Source organism: Ranitomeya variabilis, chromosome 3, assembly GCF_051348905.1.
Source record: "Ranitomeya variabilis isolate aRanVar5 chromosome 3, aRanVar5.hap1, whole genome shotgun sequence".
NCBI classification, from domain to species: domain Eukaryota; kingdom Metazoa; phylum Chordata; class Amphibia; order Anura; family Dendrobatidae; genus Ranitomeya; species Ranitomeya variabilis.
The window spans coordinates 256302522-256327497 of NC_135234.1; the positions used below are offsets into that span (position 1 = coordinate 256302522).

At 44.8% G+C, this 24976-nt stretch overlaps 1 protein-coding gene and 1 long non-coding RNA gene across 6 annotated transcripts in view; both read right to left on the reverse strand.

The window, feature by feature from the left end:
* The window catches only part of LOC143815803 (uncharacterized), a 397662-nt gene that overhangs the window by 108068 nt on the left and 264618 nt on the right, over window positions 1-24976 (reverse strand). The window lies entirely within an intron of this gene.
* Window positions 1-24976, reverse strand: part of PARL (presenilin associated rhomboid like) — an 85092-nt gene that overhangs the window by 50567 nt on the left and 9549 nt on the right. For 4 of the 5 annotated variants that reach the window (XM_077295412.1, XM_077295416.1, XM_077295413.1 and 1 more), the window contains exons 2-4: window positions 20600-20719; window positions 20144-20309; window positions 14401-14541 (exon numbers count right to left, since the gene is read on the reverse strand). In XM_077295412.1, the coding sequence (XP_077151527.1) occupies window positions 14401-14541; window positions 20144-20309; window positions 20600-20661 (369 nt within the window). In that variant the 5' untranslated portion in view covers window positions 20662-20719. The remainder of the gene's footprint in view (window positions 1-14400; window positions 14542-20143; window positions 20310-20599; window positions 20720-24976) is intronic. The other variant, XM_077295417.1, reaches the window with a different exon arrangement.

Sequence of the window (24976 nt, forward strand, 5' to 3'; positions counted from 1 at the left end):
ATCCTTTTTTTTATTGATTGATCGGGCGATTCTGAATGCGGCAATACCAAATATGTGTAGGTTTGTTTGTTTTTTTATTGATTTATTTTGAATGGGGCGAAAGGGGGGTGATTTAAACTTTTATATTTTTTTCACTTTTTTTTTTTTTTTACTTTTGCCATGCTTTAATATGCCAATTCCATGGGAGGCTAGAAGCTGGCACAACGCGATCGGCTCTGCTACATAGCAGCGATCAGATCGCTGCTATGCAGCAGAAATGCAGGTGTGCTATGAGCGCCGACCACAGGGTGGCGCTCACAGCAGGCCGGCATCAGTAACCATAGAGGTCTCAAGGACCTCTATGGTTACAATGCAGAAGCATCGCTGACCCCCGATCATGTGACGGGGTCGGCGATGTGCTCATTTCCGGCCACCCGGCTGGAAGCGCCGGTTAAATGCCGCTGTCAGCGTTTGAAAGCGGCATTTAACTAGTTAATAGCGGCGGGTGAATCGCGATTTCACCCGCCGCTATTGCGGGCACATGTCAGCTGTACAAAACAGCTGACATGTCCCGGCTTTGATGCGGGCTCACCGCCGGAGCCCTGCATCAAAGCGCAGTATCTGACCTCGGACGTACTATCCCGTCCGAGGTCAGAAAGAGGTAAAAAGTATGCTTTGGGTCATTGTCTTGTTGGAAGGTGAACCTCTGTCCCAGTCTCATATCACTGACAGACTGAAACTGGCTTGGCTCAAGAATTTCACACCATCCATCTTCCCCTCAGACCATTTTCCCGGTCCTCAAAAAACATCCTTACAACATGATTTCTGCAATCACCATGTTTCACTGAGGGGATGGTGTACTTGGGGTAATGAGCCGTGTTGGTTTGGCACCATATATAACTTTGATGGCCAAAGTTACAGTTTGGTTTCAACTGGTCAACTGACCACACCACCTTCCTCAATACATTTGAGGAGTCTCCCTGTTATGGACTGACCTGGTTTGGAGCAGTCGTATTGCAAGCACTAGGGACAGCAGCAGCAGGTAGAGTTGTCAGGGATAGCCAGAAGTCAGTACACAGGAGGAGCAATGTAGTTTGAAGGAATAATCAGGAATTGTAGTCAGGGATAGCAAAGAAGTCGATACACAAGAGGAGCAATGTAGTATCTTGAGGATATGCAACAGGTGAAAGGAAGTTTGACTAGAGGCTGGTAGCTCAATAATCTCGCAAGGAAGGGAGTGCCATGTCAGGTTTAAATAGGGTGTTCAATCAGGATGGAGCCAATCAGAAACACAGGGTGGTGACCATCAGAAACAACATAGGTACGAGTACTTGGGTTAGAACGCAATTGTCCAGCGAGCTGAATAGCTAAGAGGGAAGAGCTGTCGTCTGGTGCACAGAAGCTGCTGGGTTCGAATCCTGACACTCTCACTTGCCTTTTGGCAAACTTAAAACGAGCCTTACAAATTGTGTGTGTAAGTAAAGGTTTTATTTCTGGCCAATCAACTATAAAGGCCACCTCTATGGAGTGTACGGCTTATTGTGGTCGTATGGACAGATACTCCAGTCTCTACTTGGAAACTGAGTATCTCCTTCAGGGTTACCTTTGGTCTCAGTGCTGCCTCTCTGATTAATGCCCTCTTTGCCCGGGCTGAGAGCTTTGGTGGGTAGCCTTCTCTTGGCAGGTTTGTTGTGGTACCATGTGCTTTCTATTTGATGATAATGGATTTTATGGTGCTACGGGGAATCTTCAGAGATTGGGACATTTTTTTTTTTTTTTAATAACCCAAACCTGACTTCTCAACAACTTTGCTTCTGACTTGTTTGGAGGTCTCCTTGGTCTTCATGGTGTTATTCGGTTAGCGGTGCCTCTTGCTTAAAGGTGTTGCAGCCTCAGTGGCCTTTCTGAAAAGGTATATATACTGACAGACTATGTGACACTTAGATTGCACCCACATGGATTTCCTTTCACAAAGCAAGCGACTTATGGAGGCAATTGCTTGCACCAGAAATTTTTAGGGCTTCATCCAAAAGGAGTGAATACCTATACTCAAGCAAATTTTGGGGGGAGTGGTAAGCCCCCCTTTGATACAGCGAGCACCCAAAACGCGCGTTAGGGGCCGCTGGAAGGCTGTCTCAAGTCTGGCCTTTTCGATGGGTAAGTGCTCACTATATTGCAGAAGTATATGTTTGGGCAGCACATAGGTGCATTACATAACCTTATATGACATTATTCAGTGATGCTACTTGAGCACCTTATTTGAGCACTCTAGTGTGACTGCACATTTTTCTGCTTGCCCAAGTCTTGCATTGGACCTGCAGCCTTTCCTTAGTTACCTGCATGTTTCCTCCTTTTCCTTATCCATTGCTGCAATATGTTTCTTTTGACTTTGTCTGAATCTGATTTTGCTTTCATTTATTAATAAAGGATATTCTTGTATTTTATCACTCAGTGGTCTTTTGCTACTCCTTTTCTCCAGTTGCTTATGGTATTGTTGGAGTACTCCACTTTGGCAACTTTATGACTAGCATACTGGGAGAGCTTAACTCTATCATACTCTCAGCCTCTATTTGTAGAATGTGCTTTTTAATTATTGTATTTGCTTATCTTATACCACTGTTTACTTACCTATGCATATCATTTTTTCTTATATCTTACTAGCATCAGTGTTATTACTTTTTTTAATTGAACCATCTTTACATTTACTTTAGATCTCCTTAGCCATAAGATATTTATACTCTCCCTATCTTTTGCTACATATAAATCAGCATATTTACATATTATTTGTTATTAAAAAAATGCCCTTGCTTTCATTTATGCTTTGAGGGGAAAAACTTGGGCGCTCCACACCACTTGTGCCGCAAGGCAAAGCCTCAATGGCTCCATGTCACACCACCTGTGCTGCATGGAAAGCCTCAATGGCTCCATGTCACACCACCTGTGCTGCATGGAAAGCCTCAATGGCTCCATGTCACACCACCTGTGATGCAAGGCAAAGCCTCAATAGCTCCATGTCACACCACCTGTGCTACAAGGCAAAGCCTCAATGGCTCCATGTCACACCACCTGTGCTGCATGGAAAGCCTCAATGGCTCCATGTCACACCACCTGTGCTGCATGGAAAGCCTCAATGGCTCCATGTCACACCACCTGTGCAGCAAGGCAAAGCCTCAATGGCTCCGTATCACACCACCTGTGCTGCAAGGCAAAGCTTCAATGGCTCCATGTCACACCACCTGTGCTACAAGGCAAAGCTTCAATGGCTCCATGTCACACCACCTGTGCTGCAAGGCAAAGCCCCAATGGCTCCATGTCACACCACCTGTGCTGCAAGGCAAAGCCTCAATGGCTCCGTATCACACCACCTGTGCTGCAAGGCAAAGCTTCAATGGCCCCGTGTCACACCACCTGTGCTGCAAGGCAAAGCTTCAATGGCTCCGTATCACACCACCTGTGCTGCAAGGCAATGCTTCAATGGCCCCGTGTCACACCACCTGTACTGCAAGGCAAAGCCTCAATGGCTCCATGTCACACCAGCTGTGCTGCAAGGCAAAGCCTCAATGGCTCCATGTCACACTACCTGTGCTGCAAGGCAAAGCTTCAATGGCTCCATGTCACATCACCTGTGCTGTAAGGCAAAGCCTCAATGGCTCCATGTCACACCGCCTGTGCTGCAAGGCAAAGCCTCAATGGCTCCATGTCACACCACCTGTGCTGCAAGGCGAAGCTTCAATGGCTCCATGTCACACCACCTGTGCTGCAGGGCAAAGCCTCAATGGCTCCATATCACACCACCTGTGCTGCAAGGCAAAGCCTCAATGGATCCATGTCACACCACCTGTGCTACAAGACAAAACCTCAAAGGCTCCATGTCACACCACCTGTGCTGCAAGGCAAAGCTTCAATGGCTCCACGTCACATCACCTGTGCTGCAAGGCAAAGCCCCAATGGCTCCATGTCACACCACCTGTGCTGCAAGGCAAAGCCTCAATGGCTCCATGTCACATCACCTGTGCTGCAAGGCAAAGCTTCAATGGCTCCATGTCACATCACCTGTGCTGCAAGGCAAATCCTCAATGGCTCCATGTCACATCACCTGTGCTGCAAGGCAAAGCTTCAATGGCTCCATGTCTCATCACCTGTGCTGCAAGGCAAATCCTCAATGGCTCCATGTCACACCACCTGTGCTGCAGGGCAAAGCTTCAATGGCCCCGTGTCACACCACCTGTACTGCAAGGCAAAGCCTCAATGGCTCCATGTCACACCAGCTGTGCTGCAAGGCAAAGCCTCAATGGCTCCATGTCACACTACCTGTGCTGCAAGGCAAAGCTTCAATGGCTCCATGTCACATCACCTGTGCTGCAAGGCAAAGCCTCAATGGCTCCATGTCACACCGCCTGTGCTGCAAGGCAAAGCCTCAATGGCTCCATGTCACACCACCTGTGCTGCAAGGCGAAGCTTCAATGGCTCCATGTCACACCACCTGTGCTGCAGGGCAAAGCCTCAATGGCTCCATATCACACCACCTGTGCTGCAAGGCAAAGCCTCAATGGATCCATGTCACACCACCTGTGCTACAAGACAAAACCTCAAAGGCTCCATGTCACATCACCTGTGCTGCAAGGCAAAGCTTCAATGGCTCCATGTCACATCACCTGTGCTGCAAGGCAAATCCTCAATGGCTCCATGTCACATCACCTGTGCTGCAAGGCAAAGCTTCAATGGCTCCATGTCTCATCACCTGTGCTGCAAGGCAAATCCTCAATGGCTCCATGTCACACCACCTGTGCTGCAAGGCAAAGCTTCAATGGCCCCGTGTCACACCACCTGTGCTGCAAGGCAAAGCCTCAATGGCTCCATGTCACACCAGCTGTGCTGCAAGGCAAAGCCTCAATGGCTCCATGTCACACTACCTGTGCTGCAAGGCAAAGCTTCAATGGCTCCATGTCACATCACCTGTGCTGCAAGGCAAAGCCTCAATGGCTCCATGTCACACCGCCTGTGCTGCAAGGCAAAGCCTCAATGGCTCCATGTCACACCACCTGTGCTGCAAGGCGAAGCTTCAATGGCTCCATGTCACACCACCTGTGCTGCAGGGCAAAGCCTCAATGGCTCCATATCACACCACCTGTGCTGCAAGGCAAAGCCTCAATGGATCCATGTCACACCACCTGTGCTACAAGACAAAACCTCAAAGGCTCCATGTCACACCACCTGTGCTGCAAGGCAAAGCTTCAATGGCTCCACGTCACATCACCTGTGCTGCAAGGCAAAGCCCCAATGGCTCCATGTCACACCACCTGTGCTGCAAGGCAAAGCCTCAATGGCTCCATGTCACATCACCTGTGCTGCAAGGCAAAGCTTCAATGGCTCCATGTCACATCACCTGTGCTGCAAGGCAAATCCTCAATGGCTCCATGTCACATCACCTGTGCTGCAAGGCAAAGCTTCAATGGCTCCATGTCTCATCACCTGTGCTGCAAGGCAAATCCTCAATGGCTCCATGTCACACCACCTGTGCTGCAGGGCAAAGCCTCAATGGCTCCATGTCACACCACCTGTGCTGCAAGGCAAATCCTCAATGGCTCCATATCACACCACCTGTGCTGCAAGGCAAAGCCTCAATGGCTCCATGTCACATCACCTGTGCTGCACAGCAAAGCCACAATTTACTATATTGAAGGTCAGAAAACTGTAGCTGAAATGTACACCATCTATTGCCTGATGGAAATTAAATGTTATCGTGTTCAGATGGATGAAAGAGGCAAATTTACTAGGAGGCCTGCAAGTCTTAATAAATTTAATGCACCCTACTCTAGTGGATTGTTTGTTGAAAGGCAAGTGTAAAAAAAACACCAGTCTTGATTTTTCTACACATATCCCCCAAATCTGTTTTCAGTGGTTACCCTACTTTGACCAATAAAGTTCCAACAACCTCACAATCTTTACTTTTTCACATTTGCTATGTGTCGAAGTAAACAAAAGGAAATAGCGGGCACCACATAAAATATCAAATAAGGGATCAACCATATGCATATAGGTAAGTACTAAAGAAAGGAAAGAGAAAAAGATATGCAGACTAATGGGATCAACCTTCAATAAATTTTATTAGATACAATGGTACAAAAAGGCAAAGCAAAACACACAATTAAAACCAATTAAAAGGCTAAAAGAGCCATGAAAAAATCCCCATTAGACAATAAACAGGACGGGTTGTGGAGTGTCAATTAAATATATAAACATTGGTACACATCCAGTTGAAAAAATATCAGCACTAACACCACATTTTTGCTGCCAACTGCCCTGTTAGACAATGAGAGAGCAACCCATGAAGGTAACCCACACAGATACACACTGTATTCACCAATAATGCAATATTTCATGGCATGTATACATCCAGGTAGACAGAAATGAAAACAGCCCACACATATTGCAAGCTGAGAGTTCCATACCAAATGGCAATAATATAGCAATATTGTGGCGTCCTACCTAACAAGTGAGCCTAAGTATGTAGACACCAATTCCCAATAAGGGGGTCTATATCCAACATCATGAGGCATAAAAACACAGAATACAGCCATAAAACGGTATACCATTGTGGTCTTAGTGCAAGTGCAATAGTGGGTAACCCATGCCCTGTTCCTAAGGAGATAAACTGCCCCTGTTTATTGTCTAATGGGGATTTTTTCATGGCTCTTTTAGCCTTTTAAATGGTTTTAATTGTGTGTTTTGCTTTTTCACATTTACTATGTGGATGCGACGGCAATTTGAAGGATCTATGTATCAAAGGATGCCCCATTCACATTTTGCAAACTTCAACCTATGCCACATATGTCAAACTCTGGCCTGCGAGCCAAATATGGATCGCATGGTGAGTATATTTGGAGTGCATCACGCTTTCGACTCTATGGCCTGGATGCTGATACAGTTGAAAGCAATGATGGAGGAGGGAGCGTCAGCTGATGCTCCCTCCGCCATCATTCTACCTCTGCGTCTGACGTCTCAACAGGCACAACAAAGTCATTACAAAGTGCTCCCTGTTCCGAGCAGTGAAGAGCTTCAGAGCACTCACGGGCGAGACAGGAGCAGCAGGAAACTGGGGAGATATGAGTATTTATTTATTTTTAATGTGACCCATTATTCTGTATGGAGAACAATGTAGGGCCCAATTATACCGTATGGGGCACTATGTGGGGCCTCCTTATACTGTATGGAGCACTACGTGGGGCCCATTATACTGTACTGAACAATATGTGGGGTCATTATAAAGTGTGGACCACTGAGGCACTATGTTGGGCCTGCATATTGTTTGGAACACTATGTATGGAGCACTATGTCAGATCCAGATTGAAGGCTTGTAAGCAGTGCCCTAACTCCTTTTGGTATCTGTTGTGTTGTGCTATCCTGTAACGTCTTTACTGCCTGAACAAGTCCCCTCTAAAATGTTAAGTAGTTCGGAATATGTTAGCGCTATAGAAATAAATATTATCATTATGCTGTATGGAGAACTACGGTATATGGGGTCCATTATAATGTGGAGGGCTGTGTGGGGGTTACAGTTGGGGAATTATACTGTGATGGGGTAGCCATACTTTGCTATAGGGTTGAGGGGGGTGAACAGTAGGGTCATCATACCGTGCATGTGGAGTTTCATCATATTTGATGATGAGGAAAAACTTCCTCAATTGTAGATTAAAGAAATATATATACCAAGTTTGGCCTGCAACTTTGTCCAATCTTTTAAATTTTGCCCCTCTGTGTATTTGAGTTTGACATCCCAGCCCTACCCCATGTGAAAAAGCGGTTTTGTTTTTTTAGAGCTTGCTGCACAAAGAATTAGCAGTGTATAATCATACCTTATTGTATTATTTATATATGAATGTTGTTACCTGGTGTCTTTATACTGTTCTCCTGAATCAGGTGTTATTTTTTGTGCCCCTCAGTTCTGAGATCTGGCCCCTTCTTTTCTGTATATAGTGTAAATTTAGTCTTTTTAGTTAACTGGGCGTAATCCTAAAGATGTCTCCCATAGAGGAGGCCAAGGTTAAAAGAATAGACATATCTTTAGGGAAGAGACGGTCAAATCTCAGGGAAAAGAGGAGCACGAGCAAACACGGGTAATACATACCTGGTAATGTGTTTTTTAATGAGACATGACGGCACCACGAGAGAGGGGATCATGCCCATCAAGGACAGGAAACCTTCAAGATAAAAGGGGCGGCTCCTCTCTCCACATCAGTTGTTTTACAGAGTACGAGAGGAAATCCGCTGGTTAGTGTACACATAAATAATACATCCTATACGGTTCTATTCACCGATACCCCAGGGAGTGTATAATACAAATAATGCTAATAATGCACCCAACTAATGACGTGATCAAAAGGGTGGGAATATAAGGGTGCCGTCATGTCTCATGAAAAAACACATTACCAGGTATGTAATACCAGTGTTTTTCCATCATACATGACGGCTCCACGAGAGAGTTACAGAGATTTGTATTCTTTTTTAGGGAGGGATCACTGCTTGGTCTAGCCTAATGTTTAAAAAATGTAGACGTATAGGACCAAGTGGCCGCCTTACAGATTTGGTCGATGGTAGCATCTGCTCTCTCCGCCCACGACGTCGCCATGGCCCTCGTGGAGTTGGCTTTCAGACCCTGTGGAACAACCCTGCCTGCACTACTATACGCTAGAATAATGGCCTCTCTCACCCATCTAGCGATAGTCTGTTTTGAGGCTTTAAGGCCCTTCCTTGACCCCTGAAATGAAACAAATAAAGCCCTCTGTTTCCTCCAGGATTTTGTCATCTCTAAATACTGTAGGATACATCTCCTGACATCTAGGCAATGGAGTCTCTCCTCTTTCTTGTTACTAGGATTGGGACAGAAAGAAGGTAGGGTTATATCCTGAGCCCTATGGAACCTCGATACTACTTTGGGGAGATATGCCGGATCTAATTTTAATACAACCCTATTGTCCATAATTTGTGTGTAAGGGGGGTCAGCTGACAACGCATGTAAATCCCCAACCCTACGGGCCGATGTAAGTGCCACTAACAAAGCTGTTTTTAATGTTAGTACTTTATCTGATGTTTTATTTAACGGCTCAAAGGGGCTTTCTGTCAAAGCTGTCAATACTAAATTTAGATCCCATGGTGGAGGAGTAGGGGATGGAACAGAGTCAGCTCTACTACAGGCTCGGATAAACCTCACCACCCACCTATTGCTTGCCAGGTCACAGTTGAATAAGGCTGCCAAGGCTGAAATGTGTATTTTGAGGGTACTAACAGCTAACCCCAGATCTAAGCTCTTTTGCAGGAACTCCAGTATTGCCACTATCGGGACCTCCCCTTCCCGTATTGGCCTTGAACTGGACAGGAATTTCTTCCATATTCTCCCATAGATCTTGGTCGTTACTGGTTTTCTGCTACTTAAGCAAGGTGGATATTGAACCAGCTAAGAACCCTTCTTTCTCTAATAACGACCGTTCAAATGCCAGGCTGTCAAATGTAGCCCGGAATTCTGCGGGTGGTTGAAGGGACCCTGTGTTAGAAGGTCCTTGTCTTCCGGAAGAACCCACGGGTCCGTCACTGACATCACTCTCGGCCAGTAAAACCATGGTCTTTTTGGCCAGAAGGGAGCTATTACAATTACCCTGGCCTTGTCCTCCCTGATCTTCTTCAGAACTGCTGGGATTAGGCATATCGGTGGGAAGGCATACAGGAGTCCTGACGTCCATTCTATGCTGAAGGCGTCTACTGCCAATGGCCTGTCTGCTGGTTTCAGGGAACAGAACTTTTGAACTTTTTTGTTGGCTTTTGAGGCAAAGAGGTCTACACTGGGTCTTCCCCACATGTGCACTATCCTTTGAAAAATTTACTTTTTTAGGGACCATTCCCCTTGCCTTAAGTGGTTCCTGCTTAAAAAGTCTGCCTTTATATTGTCCACACCTCGAATATGCAGGGCCGATAATGAAAGGAAATGCCTTTCGGCTAGAGTCATGAGTCTTCTGGTTATGTGCATCAGTGACCGAGAACAGGTGCCCCCCTGGTGGTTCACGTATGCGACCGCTGTTCGGTTGTCCGATAGGACTCTCACATGATGCCTTGCCAAGTGTGGAAGTAACCTCTTTAGCGCTTTTTCGATCGCTATGAGGATAGATTTTTCTCCTCTTGAGCCCAGGGATCTTGGACCCATAGTGTGTCCGAGTGAGCTCCCCACCCCCATGGACTGGCATCCGTTGTGATTACTTTGGAGGCTGTGTATGTCCAGGGAACTCCTCTCGGAGACGACTATCTGTAACCACCATCTGAGTGATTGGAGTACAGAGAGTGGGAGAATGAGCTTCTGCTCTAGCTGCTCCTGAAGTTCCAGGTCGTTCTGCAGCACACACCATTGCAGTTCTCTTGCATGGAACTGGGCCCATTTTACTGCCGGTATGCAGGAGGTTAGAGACCCTAACACCGACATGGCTCTTCTTAAAGTCATCTCTGTTTTTTTTAATGTGGACATAATCATTTGTTTGATCTTTTCCTCTTTTTCCTCTGGGAGGCGACATTCCTGCGCCACGGAGTCTACAGTTATCCCTAGGAAATTCTGGACCATTGCTGGCTCTAGTTTGGATTTCTTGAGGTTCAGTTGCCATCCTAGTGTCTGTAGAGTGTCCATCACTATTCTGACTTGCTCCTGACAGTGAGAAAAGTTTTTCCCCACTATCAGGAAGTCGTCTAAGTAGGGTATTATCAGAGTGTCTTTTTCTCTGAGATGTGCTGTGACCTCTGCAATCAGTTTTGTAAACACCCGTGGGGCTGTTGCTATCCCAAAGGGCAGAGCCCTGTACTGAAAGTGACGTAGCTGGGAACCCATCTGAACTGCCACTCTGAGAAACTGACGATCTTGTTGTCTGATTGGGACATGATAATAAGCGTCCTTGAGTCTAGGACGGACATGTAACACTGAGGATATATAAGTTTCACCGCTGATTTTATGGTTTCCATTTTGAAAGATGGAATTATTAGATATTTGTTGAGGCCTTTTAAATTATTGTCCTCCAAGAATTGTCTGTTTTTTTTATGAGAAAAAGGGGGGAATAAAATCCTTCCATCCTTTCCTCTATTGGAACTTCTTCCAAGACGTGCTTGTCTAGGAGTGATGTTACTTCTCCTTCCAGACTGTCTTGTTTCTCTTGGGAGGACTGTACCGGGGTCTGCATGTATCTTCTTGGAGGCCAGTGGTGGAATTTTAGTTTTAGGCCTGATCCTATGATCTGTCGGATCCATACGCTGGAGGAGATCCTCTCCCAGGCTGGAAGGAAGAGAGAGAGAGCCTCCCTCCCACCTGAGAAGGACCGTCACTGGGAGGGTTTCTTGGTGTCCCTGGGGGACTTGCCAAAATAGAAGCTTTTTCCTCCCCTGGACCGCTTATCGAAGTTGCTCCTGTCTCGGTCTCTATACTGCTGCCTTCGGAATTTTTGGCCTCTCCGAAAGGAGCGCCGAAAGGACTGAAATGGCTGTTTTGGAAAATTTTTCTTTTTATCACCGTCTTTCTTCAACACCTTGTCTAATGCCGGTCCAAACAGTAAATTCCCCTCAAAAGGCAAAGAGCAAAGCTTCATCTTTGCCTGTGTATCTCCTAGCCAGCATTTAAGCCATACCGCCCGGCGTCCTGTGTTGGCTAAAGCTGCTGACTTAGCTGCCAGTCTAGCCGAGTCTGCTGATGCTTCAACAAGAAACACTGCCGCTGCTCTCATGGTTGGTATTGCCTCTAGGAGAGTTTCTCTGGGAACTTTTTGTTCTACCTGTTCCTCCAGGTTGTCTATCCAGATTTTAAGAGATCTGGCTACACAAGTGGCCGCGATAGCTGGCCTTAGTGCCACTGCTGAGACTTCCCATGCTGTTTTCAGGGAACCGTCACTTTTCTATCCAGAGGTTCTTTTAGAGAACCTAGATCCTCGAATGGCAGGGAGGATTTTCTGGCAAGTTTTGAAATTGCCACATCAATCTTCGGAACTCTATCCCAAGATGAGGACGCCTCCTCTTCAAAAGGATATCTCCTTTTTAGGGAGGTGGTTATCTGGGACCTTTTCTCCGGTTTTTGCCATTCCCTTTTAATCAGTTCTTGTAGCTGTTCATTAATAGGGAATGACCTCCGTTTTCTCTTTTGCAGACCACTGAACATATGTTCTTGGGCTGTCTTCTTTGCCTTCTCATCTACCAGCCCCATGGTAGAGCGAAAAGCTTTAATAAGCTTATCCGTAGCCTCGGCTGGAAATGTGTCTTCCTCCTCTGAGCTACTATCTGAGCAGCGAGCTGTATCTGAGTCCCCCTCTGACTCCGAGGAATCTCTTTGGGATGCTACTGAGGGGCTGGATCTGTCCCTAGATCTGGTATCTGTGTCGGCTGTCTGCAATGCTTTTACAGACCTACAGACCTCTGATTGGATCAGTGATCTTAGACTCTCTGTAAAGGAGGGTGTTTTCCTCCGCTACCGTCTTGTTAATGCAATCCTGATGCAGATTTTTATTCCAGGATGGTTTTAACGCTTTTTTGCATAAGGGACATTCCTTGTTTTTAGCCTTTGATTTACACTTCTTGGGGACCTCCTATACTCCACCCCCCAATGTATGTAAGAAAAGAGGGGAAAGACGGAGATAAGAGAAGAGAATAGAACAGACATTAGCGTGCTGGACTTTCTCGAAGTTCACTCACCACTCGGATGCTTTCAAAGTACGGGTACCGGATCCAGAGGTTGGCTGGTTCTCTCCGTGTCTCCCAATGAGACTAGGGACCCCTCCTTGGCATGGCGATCCGTCCGTACGCTGTCCGAGCGGCTTCTGCTGCTGCCATGGCGGATCTGGCTCTTCTCACTTGAGCGAGACCGCCTCTCCTGCACCTCTTGCTGTGGCATTAAATGTTCTGGTGAAAAGCTCTCCATCTTACACACAACCACGTAACAAGAGCAGTCACAATCAAACCTGGCCTGGTTTAGTGACACAGGGCAGCACCTCTGGTTCGTTTAAATACTCACTTCCCCTTTTTTTTTTTTTTTAATGGATCACCTGGTTGATCCTGCCTTTACTGGTCGCTTCAGTAATCAGGTGCATGTTCGCACCTGCCATGATTGATTACCTGGCTGATCCTGCCTGCACCACTTCCGGTGCTCATAGATGCAATCAATCACCTGCCTCTGCCGGCCGCCCAGCGCAACGCTTGCGCAATGAAATCATACCTGAGCGCGCACCCGGCAACCACCTCCGGTGCGCGCTCTCTCCAGGCCGCATACCTGAGCGCGCACCCGGCAACCACATCCGGTGTGCGCTCTAATTCACTGATCACCTGGTTGATCCTGCCTCCGCTGGTCACCGCATCTAAGCGCGTACCCGGCCGCTACTTCCTGTGCGCGCTGATGCTTTCTGTCCCTCTTGGCACACACTAAGGTTCCGTGTGAAGACAGGTGCTGGGCGCATGCGTGCGCTTCCTTCTTCTGCCCGCGCGGTATACAGCGCAAGCCAAGGAGGCTTTTGGTCCCCCACATGGAGAACTGGGAATGTGACCGCGGCGCCGGCTACACAAGTACTCACCAGTGCCTTGACCCCCACAATACCGCCACCTCCATCCATTCCTCTGAAGGAAACACCACGCTGTCTGCAGGTACCCCACATATCGTCCAAGCTGTGGGGGGAGGGGGGGTTGGGGGTGACTGTACCATGTGCTCAACAGGGAGGGCATTAGTACCTCCAAGGAGTCTATCTTGCCCGGGCACCGATGTGCTTCACAGGCTGCATGGCCACTATGGGTCAGCAGGGAGGGTACAAAGACTGACCTCCGAGGACTTAAAAGTGACAGGTTCGGCAGCATCAGGGAGGATACACTGCCATGGCCTCTGAGGCCCTATCTTCACCCGGGCGTTCGCCTCACAGGTTGTGGCCATGCTTCTCTCAGGGGGGGCATGGATATACATGGCCCCCGAGGCGACTACCGGTACCTGGTGACGGGTGCAGCAGACTAGCGCCTGCCCAAATCCACCTGACCCAGGCCCAGGCATCCTCTTATGTCTTCATCAGAAGTCTTCATCTTGAGGGTTTCCCGTCAAGGACAGGAAACCAACTGATGGGGAGAGAGGAGCCGCCCCTTTTATCTTGAAGGTTTCCTGTCCTTGATGGGCGGATCCCCTCTCTCGTGGTGCCGTCATGTATGATGGAAAAAAAAGGCAACACCAGATTCAGGAGAACAGTGGCATTTGCACCATGTAAATATGACTTATTTCAGGCCAATGATAGGTCCTCATTGACAATGATGCAGCAGATTGGCCAATACAAGACCTTTTTTTTGGTACCTCTTACATATGAGTAGAATTAGCCCTGTAGGACTACCATAGAGTATGAACTACTAATGACTAAATCAGGAATAAAAACTAGTATGGACCTTTTTCCTGAAGTCTCCATGTTTGGCTGGCCGTAGCTTTTCCAACCAGTCTGCTCGAACGTCTTCTAGATAATTCTTCATTCTACTCTTTAAGGACTCATATTGCCAAATTGCAGCAGCTCCAAAAGAACAACCTGAAAACTGAGTACAGGGGTTAGTACAGTACTTTGTTAACGCTCTTCATCCTGACATAAAGCAATCTGCTATGTTTTTTTTTAGCCGATATAAATATATCCACCTACATATATGTCTGTGTTTGATGGGCATAAAACACCTTCAAGTGTTACCACATTTTGTCTTGACTTTTGCCATTTTCACATCTGCTTCAGTCAGCTCCCCCAAAAAGGGCAGAGCTGCAGAGGAGCCCGAATAGGATGGGGCTCACCTGACAACTTCATTATAAGTTGTGGTGTACTATGGTGCACCTTAAACCAGAAACGTTACTCCAGGCCTTTAGGGTATGTTCACAATTGGCAGCATATTTGGTGTGCAAACTATGCAGCATTTTAGAGCACCAGCATAATCAATAAGATTTCTAAAATCTCATGCACAAGCTGCTTTTTTTTTTTTTTCTTTACAGCGTGAATGTTGAGCCCTGCTGCTCTTTTGAGACACAAGACTCAGCATGTCAATTCTTTCAGCGCTTTACACTCATGTAAATGAGTGAAAATTGTAGGTAAAAATGTTGCAGAAAATGCATGTAAAACATGAAACAATGTGCGTATTGTTCGCAGATTTTGATGCAGTGAAAGAAACACAGGAAAAATGCAATGTGTGAACATAGCCTTACAAAAATACAATTTCAGGCAAGGTTCGCACTAGTAAGACACGCCAAATTCATCAAGGAATCACCACTGTCTATTTTGACCTTTGACCTACTCATGTACCTCCGGTTGACACTTGGCTTTTTATTGAACAACTTTTTTTGGTCTCATTATGTTCCTTTTCTGACAGCTTGCTGTATGTTGCTTTATATGTTGGTGACTGTTTCAGCAATCTAATTATCAACCACAAACAAAGAAAGCACCACAAACCGACCATACAGTCCAATAGATTATTATTTTTTATTTTATTAATATGTAATTCCAGATAAAAAAGTACGTAATTGGGAAATCAATACAGGTACAGAATATAGGCCAAAGTGGCAAATATCCAAATGGTATAGGACAAAATATATGAAAAAAGAAGAACAAGGACACACACTCAAGATAAAATGTAATATAAATATGACTGAGTAAGACACAAATGTGTATGAGAAAAATCAGAACACTATAGGAATCATAAGCACATGAATACCAGGTATATGCTGACCAGAAGTCTCAGTGAGCATCACTATAATTGCCCTGGTTTGACTAGTGGGTGTGATAGAACTAAAACCGGGTATAAAAGCAGCAAAGACACCCTTATAAGTGTCAAATAACAAGCGTAAATCAAAAATAACCGTAGTGCAAAAATAACACATCAATCATTATCATATATTAAAAACGAAGTGAAATGCTGCATGAAATAATGACACCCCCTGACGAAGGCAAAGAGCCGAAACGCGCGTTGGGGAGGACGCCTTTCTGGAGCTAGGAACCTGCTATCTCATTGTGAGTGATCTTATGCACTGCTTTCACTTTTTGATTAATTCTTTCACAGTGATTACCGTATTTTTCGGACTATAAGACGCACCGGACTATAAGGCGCACCCAGGTTTTAGAGGTGGAAAATAGGGAAAAAAATATTTGAAGCAAAAAAAATGTGGTAAAATATTTAATAACATAAATAACATACTATTATATGTGGTGTTATTATATATAATAGTATGTTATTATGTTGGAAGCTGCGGGACCAGTGTGGTGTCTGTGAAGTACGATATGAAGACGCTGGAGGGTGAGTATAAGGGCTCATTTCCACATGCGAGGCACATGTCCGTATCTCGCATGTGGAAACCAAGCTCTGGCACCGGCACTTTGGAGCGGAGCTGTGCAGCTCCATGTGTTCCTATGCGGCCGCACGCTCCGCTCTGGAGTGCCAGCTCCACAGCTTGGTTTCCACATGCGAGATACGGACGTGTGCCTCGCATGTGGAAATGAGCCCTAAGAATGTGTGCACAGGGCTTATAGTGAAAGCACCACTCCAGCACTGCAAAATAACACTGGAGTGCTGCTTTAAAATCCCATGGGAGAACTATAACTCCCAGCATGTCCTGCAGATCCTATGACATGCTGGGAGTTATAGTTCACCAAAGGAGTGGCAGAGTGCTTTATTGTGTTTTGTAAAGACTGACCTCTTAATTGTGGCAGCCAGCCACACTGTGGTGAGGTAAAAGCTGGAGCATCCCATGGCTGCACACACACAGAGCCCTCCCTGTTGTTGTTGCCTTTCCACAGCGCAGGACATAAGAGGAAGCTGCAGATTCTAGGTGGGAGTCTGAAGGACCTATGATGATGTCAGAAGAGGGAGGGCTCTGAGCTGCCATGTGATGCTCCAGCCCGCCCACTTCTGACATCACACAGGTCCTCCTGCACAGCTCAGCGTCCAGCACAGGCAGGTATGCAGCGATCTCCTGGCCCCTGCTGCTGCCTCCTCCTCCCCCGGACACACAGATTCTCCCCGGAATCAGTGCTGGGGAAACTGTGTCCCTGCTTAAGTGCAGCATTCATTTGCTGCTCCCTGCTCACCGCTCAGCTGATCGGTAGGCGGGGAGCAGCTAATAAATATTCACTGCACTTAATCAGCGGGGCCATGTGCTTTCCCCAGCAGCTGATTCCAGGCAGCGGGACATCCTGAAGTGGGATAACAGTGCGATCCCACTCGCTGCTGCCCCCCTCCCCACATGCTATATCCGTACTATAAGACGCACCCACACTTTCCTCCCAAATTTGGAGGAAAAAAGTGCGTCTTATAGTCCGAAAAATACGGTACTTTGTCTCTCCTTCACACCTACTTCATGGTGTCATTATTTCATGCAGCATTTCACTTCGTTTTTAATATATGATAATGATTGATGTATTGTTATTTTTGCACTACGGTTATTTTTTATTTACACTTTTGTAATTTGACACTTAAGGGTGTCTTTGCTGCTTTTATACCCATTTTTAGTTCTATCACACCCACTAGTCAAAACCAGGGCAATTATAATGATACTCACTGAGACTTCCTGTCAGCATACACCTGGTATTCATGTACTTATGATTCCTATAGTGTTCTGATTTTTCTCATAATCAAAGAAAACAACCGAACTCAGATTTGGATTTTGAGTCATAAACGTGAAAATTTTTTAATTATTAACAGGGAACACCACAGTGATACAATCAAGTGTTCAGGTAACGTTTCGACCCCTTGTTGGGCCTTTATCAAACCTCACTTTAGAGTAGAGGGCACTGTGAGAAGAAGACAATGTCCAAGGAGGACGAAGTGGCTCCACTGGAAAATAAAGTAGGGTGCGAGGATCTGGAATAGCACGGATTGGGGATAAGATCCCTAAAGACACTGTGGGTCCAGAGGCAGGAAGAATGGCGGTGGTGTGACTGATTTTTCTCATACACGTTTGTGTCTACTCAGTCATATTTATATTACATTTTATCTTGATTGTGTGTCCTTGTGTGTCCTTGTTCTTTATTCATATATTTTGTCCTATACCATTTAGATATTTGGCACTTTGGCCTATATTCTGTACCTGTATTGATTTCCCTATTTTGTACTTTTTTATCTGGAATTATTTATTAATAAAATAAAAAATAATAATTTTTTGGACTGCATGGTCGGTTTGTGGTGCTTTCGTTTGTGGTTGATATTTTTCCGACTGTCCATATATATTTACACTGGTCCGGCTTCTTGGTGGTAGACACTATATGTTATTTTATTCTTTACCATGTATGATTATCTCCCTATTACGTGAAGCACTTCTTTGTTTTTATTATTGAGCAATCTAATTATGTACAGTGGGGAATATAAGTATTTGATACACTACCGATTTTGCAAGTTTTCCCAGCTACAAAGAATGCAGAGGTCTGTAATTTTTATCGTAGGTACCCTTCAACAGTGAGAGACAGAATAAAAACCAGGAAATCACATTGTATATTTTTACATGATTAAATTGCATTTTATTGCATGAAATAAGTATTTGACCACCTACCAACCAGCAAGAATTCTGACTCTCACAGACCTGTTAGTTTTTCTTTAAGAAGCCTCCTGCACTCATTACCTGTATTAATTACTCATGTTTGAACTCATTACCTCTATAAAAGACACCTGTCCACACATTCAATTAATCACACTCCAAACTCTCCACCATGTCCAAGACCAAAGAGCTGTCCAAGGACACCAGGGACAAAATTGTAGACCTGCACAAGGCTGGGATGGGCTACGGGACAAATGGCAAACGCCTTGGTGAAAAGGCAACAACTGTTCGTGCAACGATTAAAAAATGGAAGAAACATAAGATGACTTTCGATCTTCCTCAGTCTTGGGCTCCATGCAAGATCTTGCGTCGTGTGGTAAGGATGATTCTGAGAAAGGTCAGGATGCAGCCCAGAACACACTTGAGGACCTGGTCAATGACCTAAAGATGGCTGGGATCACAGTCTCAAACATTACTGTTAGTAACACACTACGTCATCATGGACTAAAATCCAGCAAGGCATGCAAGCTCCCCCTGCTCAAGCCAGCACATATCCAGGCCCGTTTGAAGTTCGCCAATGACCTTCTGGATGTTCCAGAGGAGGCATGGGAGAAGGTCATTTTTTCAGAGTAGACCAAAATAGAACATTTTGGAATCAACTCCACTCGCCGTGTTTGGAGGAAAAAGGATGAGTACAGAAGCAAGAACACTGTCACAACTGTGAAGCATTGTGGGGGAAACATACTTTGATGGTGCTTTTCTGCAGAGGGTACAAGACAACTGCACGTATGGAGGGAAGGATGAATGGGGTCATGTATCGCAAGATTTTATCCAACAACCTCCTTCTCTCAGTAAGAGCATTGAAGATGGGTCGTGGCTGGGTCTTCCAGCATGACACAGCCAGAACTAAGCACCAAATACTGACTTGTTTTTCTATTGTATGAAATTTTATGCAATAAAATGCAAATTAATTACATGAAAATCATACAATGTGAATTTTTTTACACTGTCTTGCACAGATGAAGTGTAGCTGATAAAAAATACAGACCTCTCCATTCTTTGTAGAAAACTTACAAAATCGTCAGTGCATCAAATACTTATTTTACCCACTGTAAGAGAAGTGTGGGGAGGGAGGAAATCTCCAGCTTATTATGTCAGAACCCCTGTATGATACCCCAGTACACGATTTGTAGTGAGGCTTCTTGGATGAACAGTCAGTGTTCAACAAGTGTGCTTTTCTCTATACATTACATTTTTTTTTTACCATTTTTATGCCTTTACAGTTTTGGACATAGATAAATCATGAACCCTATAAATAATGGAATTCAGTTATTCTGATTTCTGAAAAGTTGCATTTTTTTGCACAAACGCGAGGTTTGTTGGAGTATGATTTGTGTTGAGATGAACATAGCGGCGCGCGCCACTACACACCTCGCCCTATTTATTAAGAGACATGAGCCAGGTAAAGAATCAAGAGTGTCTTCTCCAACTCGCCCCCTTAGTGTACAGCTAGATGGTCTGACGTTGGCAGCGTGACTGAAGCGAAACCCTCCTACAGGGGGTCAATAATGGCACGATGATGGCCCTACTTTTATCATCATCTCGTACTCTTCTTAAAGGTAAAGTAACACGTACCCCGACAGTAAACAGAACCGGTTTGTAGAGTTTTTTCAATATGCTGCTACGAGAAAACGGAGATGGTTCTGTAATGGAATTTCTTAACCCAGAATTGCTCCAAGCTTCAACTTGCTCAGTCTTTTTTGACACTTTTCTGAACCAACTCCTCTGTTCAATAAGAATCCTTTTAAAAGAAAATGACAAGGTAGTTTAGCAGAGCACAATTTGATGCAGAATTGCTCCTCATTAACCCTTTTCCCATCTCGCTGAAAAAAGTGCACACCCCTCTCACCCTACACACACACACCAATATACAATTTTTTTCCCTTGTCCACAGTATTTACCTATCTGGATGTGTGTCCTGCGTGATTTAAAACCTAACTGCAACTCTGGGTACATGTGGAAGAATAGCAGTCGCTGTAGCAGCAGTCACCAAGTTGAAGTATAAATGAAAAAAAGAAAAAATATACCTACCTTCGTCTATGACATAATCTGGTCCTTGTAGAAGATGCGACTATCCAGCACGCAGAATTCATTTTGGTCAGGAATAGCAAGAAGGTTTAGATTCTCTTTAGTCACTCATACCATATATGTCTGAAACACAGAACACAGATTAAACAATTTACATGTAAGCCTCATTTAGACATATATGTTGTTTTATTCCGGTTTTTCATGGATACGATATGTATTCATTATACACTATGTTACTATTCACATGTCTGGTTTTTCACATGCTGTGCATCCATGTAAAACTTATGGGAGACATGCCCGTTTTTTTCCAGTATCACGGATGAAAAGAGCCAATACAAGTCTATGGGTCGATGAAAAACACGTACAGCACACGGATGGAATCGATGTAGTCTAGGTACTTAAAGGGGTACTCCGGGGAGATAAAAAGTTTTGTACTGTTCCTGCCTCAAAATATGAAGATGAGATGCCCATGAGGTGATGAGGTGCAGTTTTAGTACCTTTATAACTCTTGTAATTCTGTGTGACAGGAGCAGCTCCTCACTGCTCCCCCTTTCCTATCTGGGACATTACCTCACACACCATTGTTCAGCTCCCCCCCTGTAACAGCCAGCTTGAGAAGAGGGAGCGCAGCCATGCCCCCTGTTCTCTGCAGAGAAATAGCTATTATCAGGGTACTGTTTGATAGTAGTAGCATGGAGCTGCAGCTGCACACTGCTGTAATGTCTCAGGCGGTGGGGTGAGCAGTGAGGAACAGCTATTGTCACAAAAGTCCCCTGATGTCTCCTTGCCTACAGTCTAAGGTAAGAGAGCGTGGCGGGGGCATGGCCTGTAGTGAAGGAGACCTTATCAGGGTGATGGCTCCTGCTATCAAAAGCCATGAGCAGGCCATGTCCCCTCACCTCCGACTGCAGACAGGGAGACATTATCAGGGGGAAGGTGTGACAGGAGCTTCTCTTCACTGCTCGCCCTTCGGTCTGGGATATTCCAAAAGTGTGCAGCTCCATGCTGTTACTATCATCCAGTCTCTTCATAATAGCTGTATCTATTGTGGTAGATCGACTCACTTGGCTGCTCAAAGACATTGTCACCAGAGCAATTTCCATTTAACTTTTCAACTGGTTTATTAAAAACGTACTGCAAAAACAAGTCCAAAATTAGGTTAACAAACACTGCCCTTCTGGCATTACAGCAAACAACAAAATAGCATACAGTACAGTCTGTGTGGCTGCAGGGTTTGCCCACTCAGGAAAAAAAAAAATACAATGTTGAGGTCTCTAACAGGAGCACAGCTCTGGAGATTTCATCTCCAGACACACAAAACACTGAATGAATCAAAAGGCCTCATATTTCCCTTCTGATCTAAACCCTGGGGTGGAGATATGGTGGACAGCCTCCCACCCAGTCTTCAGCTGTTCACCAAAACCCAGCCCTATTACCGACGATTAACCCCTCTCAGTACATAACATGCTGGAGCATACTTCTGGGTTCAGATCACTGAGGCCAAGATCCTAAGTGACACATCTCCCTCCCCTCCAATATTTTACCAGTGACCTTCTCACATTCTGTAAAGAATCTAATCTGAGACTGGCTGTTACAGAGAGCCAGGAGCTGAACACTGATGTGTGACGTAATATCCCGGACGGATGGGGGAAGCAGTGGAGAGCAGCTCCTGTCACTCAGAATTACAAGTGATCTAACGATAATTAAAGTGCACTGGCCATCTCATCTTCGTAGTTTATGAGGGCAGGGACAGTAAAAAAAAAAAAAAAGTTTTATATCCCAGAGAACCCCTTTAACATTGCAAAGGATAGAAGAAGCTTTATAACAGATTAACTATATTATTTATTCTAGACTGAATACGTCTAGCCCAAATGTAGCCATAAAGGTGCAAATCGCATAGCGGTCTCATGACTACTCACTCCCATCACTGGAAAATCCTCACTGCACACAGTGTGTGCAATGTAATGATTCGCAAGTCTGCAGTAAAGTGACTGCAGACTTGTCACCTAAGGCCGGACATCCCCTTTAACACGGGCATGCTGATGGTGTGAACATTGTCTCTAACACTATGGTAATGCAGTAAGTGTGGTCCATTATGACAATGTTTTTTTTAAATTATTATTATTGTCGCATTCCAGGAACCATAAGGTTTTTATTTGTTTTGACAGTCATATGTAGGCTTTGAGATGTGAGATGTGTCTGTGGCATATTTTGGGGTACATGCAACTTATTACACTTTAATTTTAACGTTTCATGGAAATATAAACAAAACAGGAATTGTGTCTTTTTTTGTTTTAAATTCTATGCCATTCACTGTGCTGCACTAAGTATTACGGTAACTCTATTTTGAGGGTCAGTAGGAATAAGGTCATACCAAAATTTATATATTTTTTAGGTTTTATTATTGTTGCACAATAACCATATTCTGAAAAAAATAATTTCTTTTTGTGTCACCATACTGTGAGAGCCATTAATTTTACAATTTTCCAGGGCTAATTTTTTTGCATGACAAAAAACATTTTGTGGTACATGCAACTTTTTATTACACTCTTTGGGAGGCAAAGTATACAAAATACATAATCAATTCTATTTTCTATTTATTTTTTAACCCCTTCACCCCTGGGCCATTTTCCGTTTTTGTGTTCGTTTTTTGCTCCCCTTCTTCCCAGAGACATAATTTCATTTTATTTTTCTGTAAATATGGCCATGTGAGGGCTTGTTTTTTGCTGGACGAGTTGTGCTTTTTAACGACACCATCGGTTTTACCATGTCGTGCACTGGAAAACGGGAAATAAAAATTCCAAGTGCGGTGAAATTGCAAAAAGAGTGAAATTCCACAATTGTCTTTTGGTTGTTAGGTTTTTTTTTAACCGTGTTCACCTAATTCTAAAACTGACCTGCCATTATGATTCTTCAGGTCATTACGAGTTCGTATTTACCAAACATGGCTAGGTTCTTTTTTATTTAAGTGGTGAAAGAAAAAATCCAAAAGTTTGTTTAAGAAAAAAAAAAAAAAAAAAAAAAAAAGGACGTCATTTTCTAAGGCTATGTTAACACGCTGCGGTTTTTGCTGCGGATCCGCAGCCGTTTTCCATGCAGGGTACAGTACAATGTTACCCTATGGAAAACCAAATCCGCTGTGCCCACTATCCTTTTTTCTGCTGGAAAATCAGCGCTGATTTTCTGCGGAAAAAAAGAAGTAGCATGTCACTTCTTTCTGCGGATTCCACAACTGTTTTCCACCTGCACCAATAGGAAAGTGCAGTCGGAAAACCACAGTGGAATCTGCAGGAGAAACCGCACAAAAAACCGCAGGGAAATCCACCGCGGTTTAGCACTGCGGGATTTCCAAATCAGGACCTGAAAAATCCGCAGAAAAAAAAAGGATGGTGTGAACAAGCCCTAAGACTTGTAGCGTCTCCATTTTTCGTGATCTTGGGTCGGGTGAGGGCTTATTTTTCTTGCACACTGAGCTGACGTTTTATTGATACCATTCTGGCATATGATATGATGTTTTAAAAGCCCATTATTGCATTTTAATGAAATGATGTGGCGACCAAAAGCACGGAATTCTGGCGTTTTGATTTTTTTTCTCATTACGCCGTTTACTGATCGGATTAATTCTTTTTATATACTGATAGATCGGGAGAACTTAGCAATACCAAATATGTGTATTTTGTTCATCCAATCACTTGTGCTTCAGCCTGCCCTGTGTAGCAGAAATACTATCCGGCTATGACAACCACTGGGGTCTGCTGCCAACCCATCAAAGACCCGCGGTCATGTGACACGAGCACCGATGGGCGGGATTAGAGACACGCTTCTGGCGCAATTGTGTTAACTGCTGTTGTCACAGAGGAGATGGGCCCGAGGGCAGAGGTGAGCGCCAAGGAGATGGGCCCGAGGGCAGAGGCGAGCGCCAAGGAGATGGGCCCGAGGGCAGAGGCGAGCGCCAAGGAGACAGCCCGAGGAAGGAGCATTAATAAAAGTGAAAAAAAGGGGTTAAAAAACACACAGAAGGAAACAAAAACTTTTTTAGAGACAAAATTTAAATAATGATGGGCTACTTGCACATATATTAAGCGTTCTGTACATTTTTTTAACCCCCGAAGTCAATGTGATATTAATGGTGCATGACCACGGTCAGTATCACTAGCGTTCTGGACGCAGTGCATTCTTGCGGAGTCCAAAACGCTGCATTGTATAGTACAAGCACAGTGGATGGGATTAATAGAAATCCCATGCCCACTAAGCTTTTTTATGCTGCGCAAATTCACCTGCGATGTGAGTTTCCGAACCGCAGCATGTCTATTTCTCTTGCGGGAACGCTCAGCCTTCTGTGCGAAATTTCCCCATAGACTTGCATTAGATGCGGTAAAT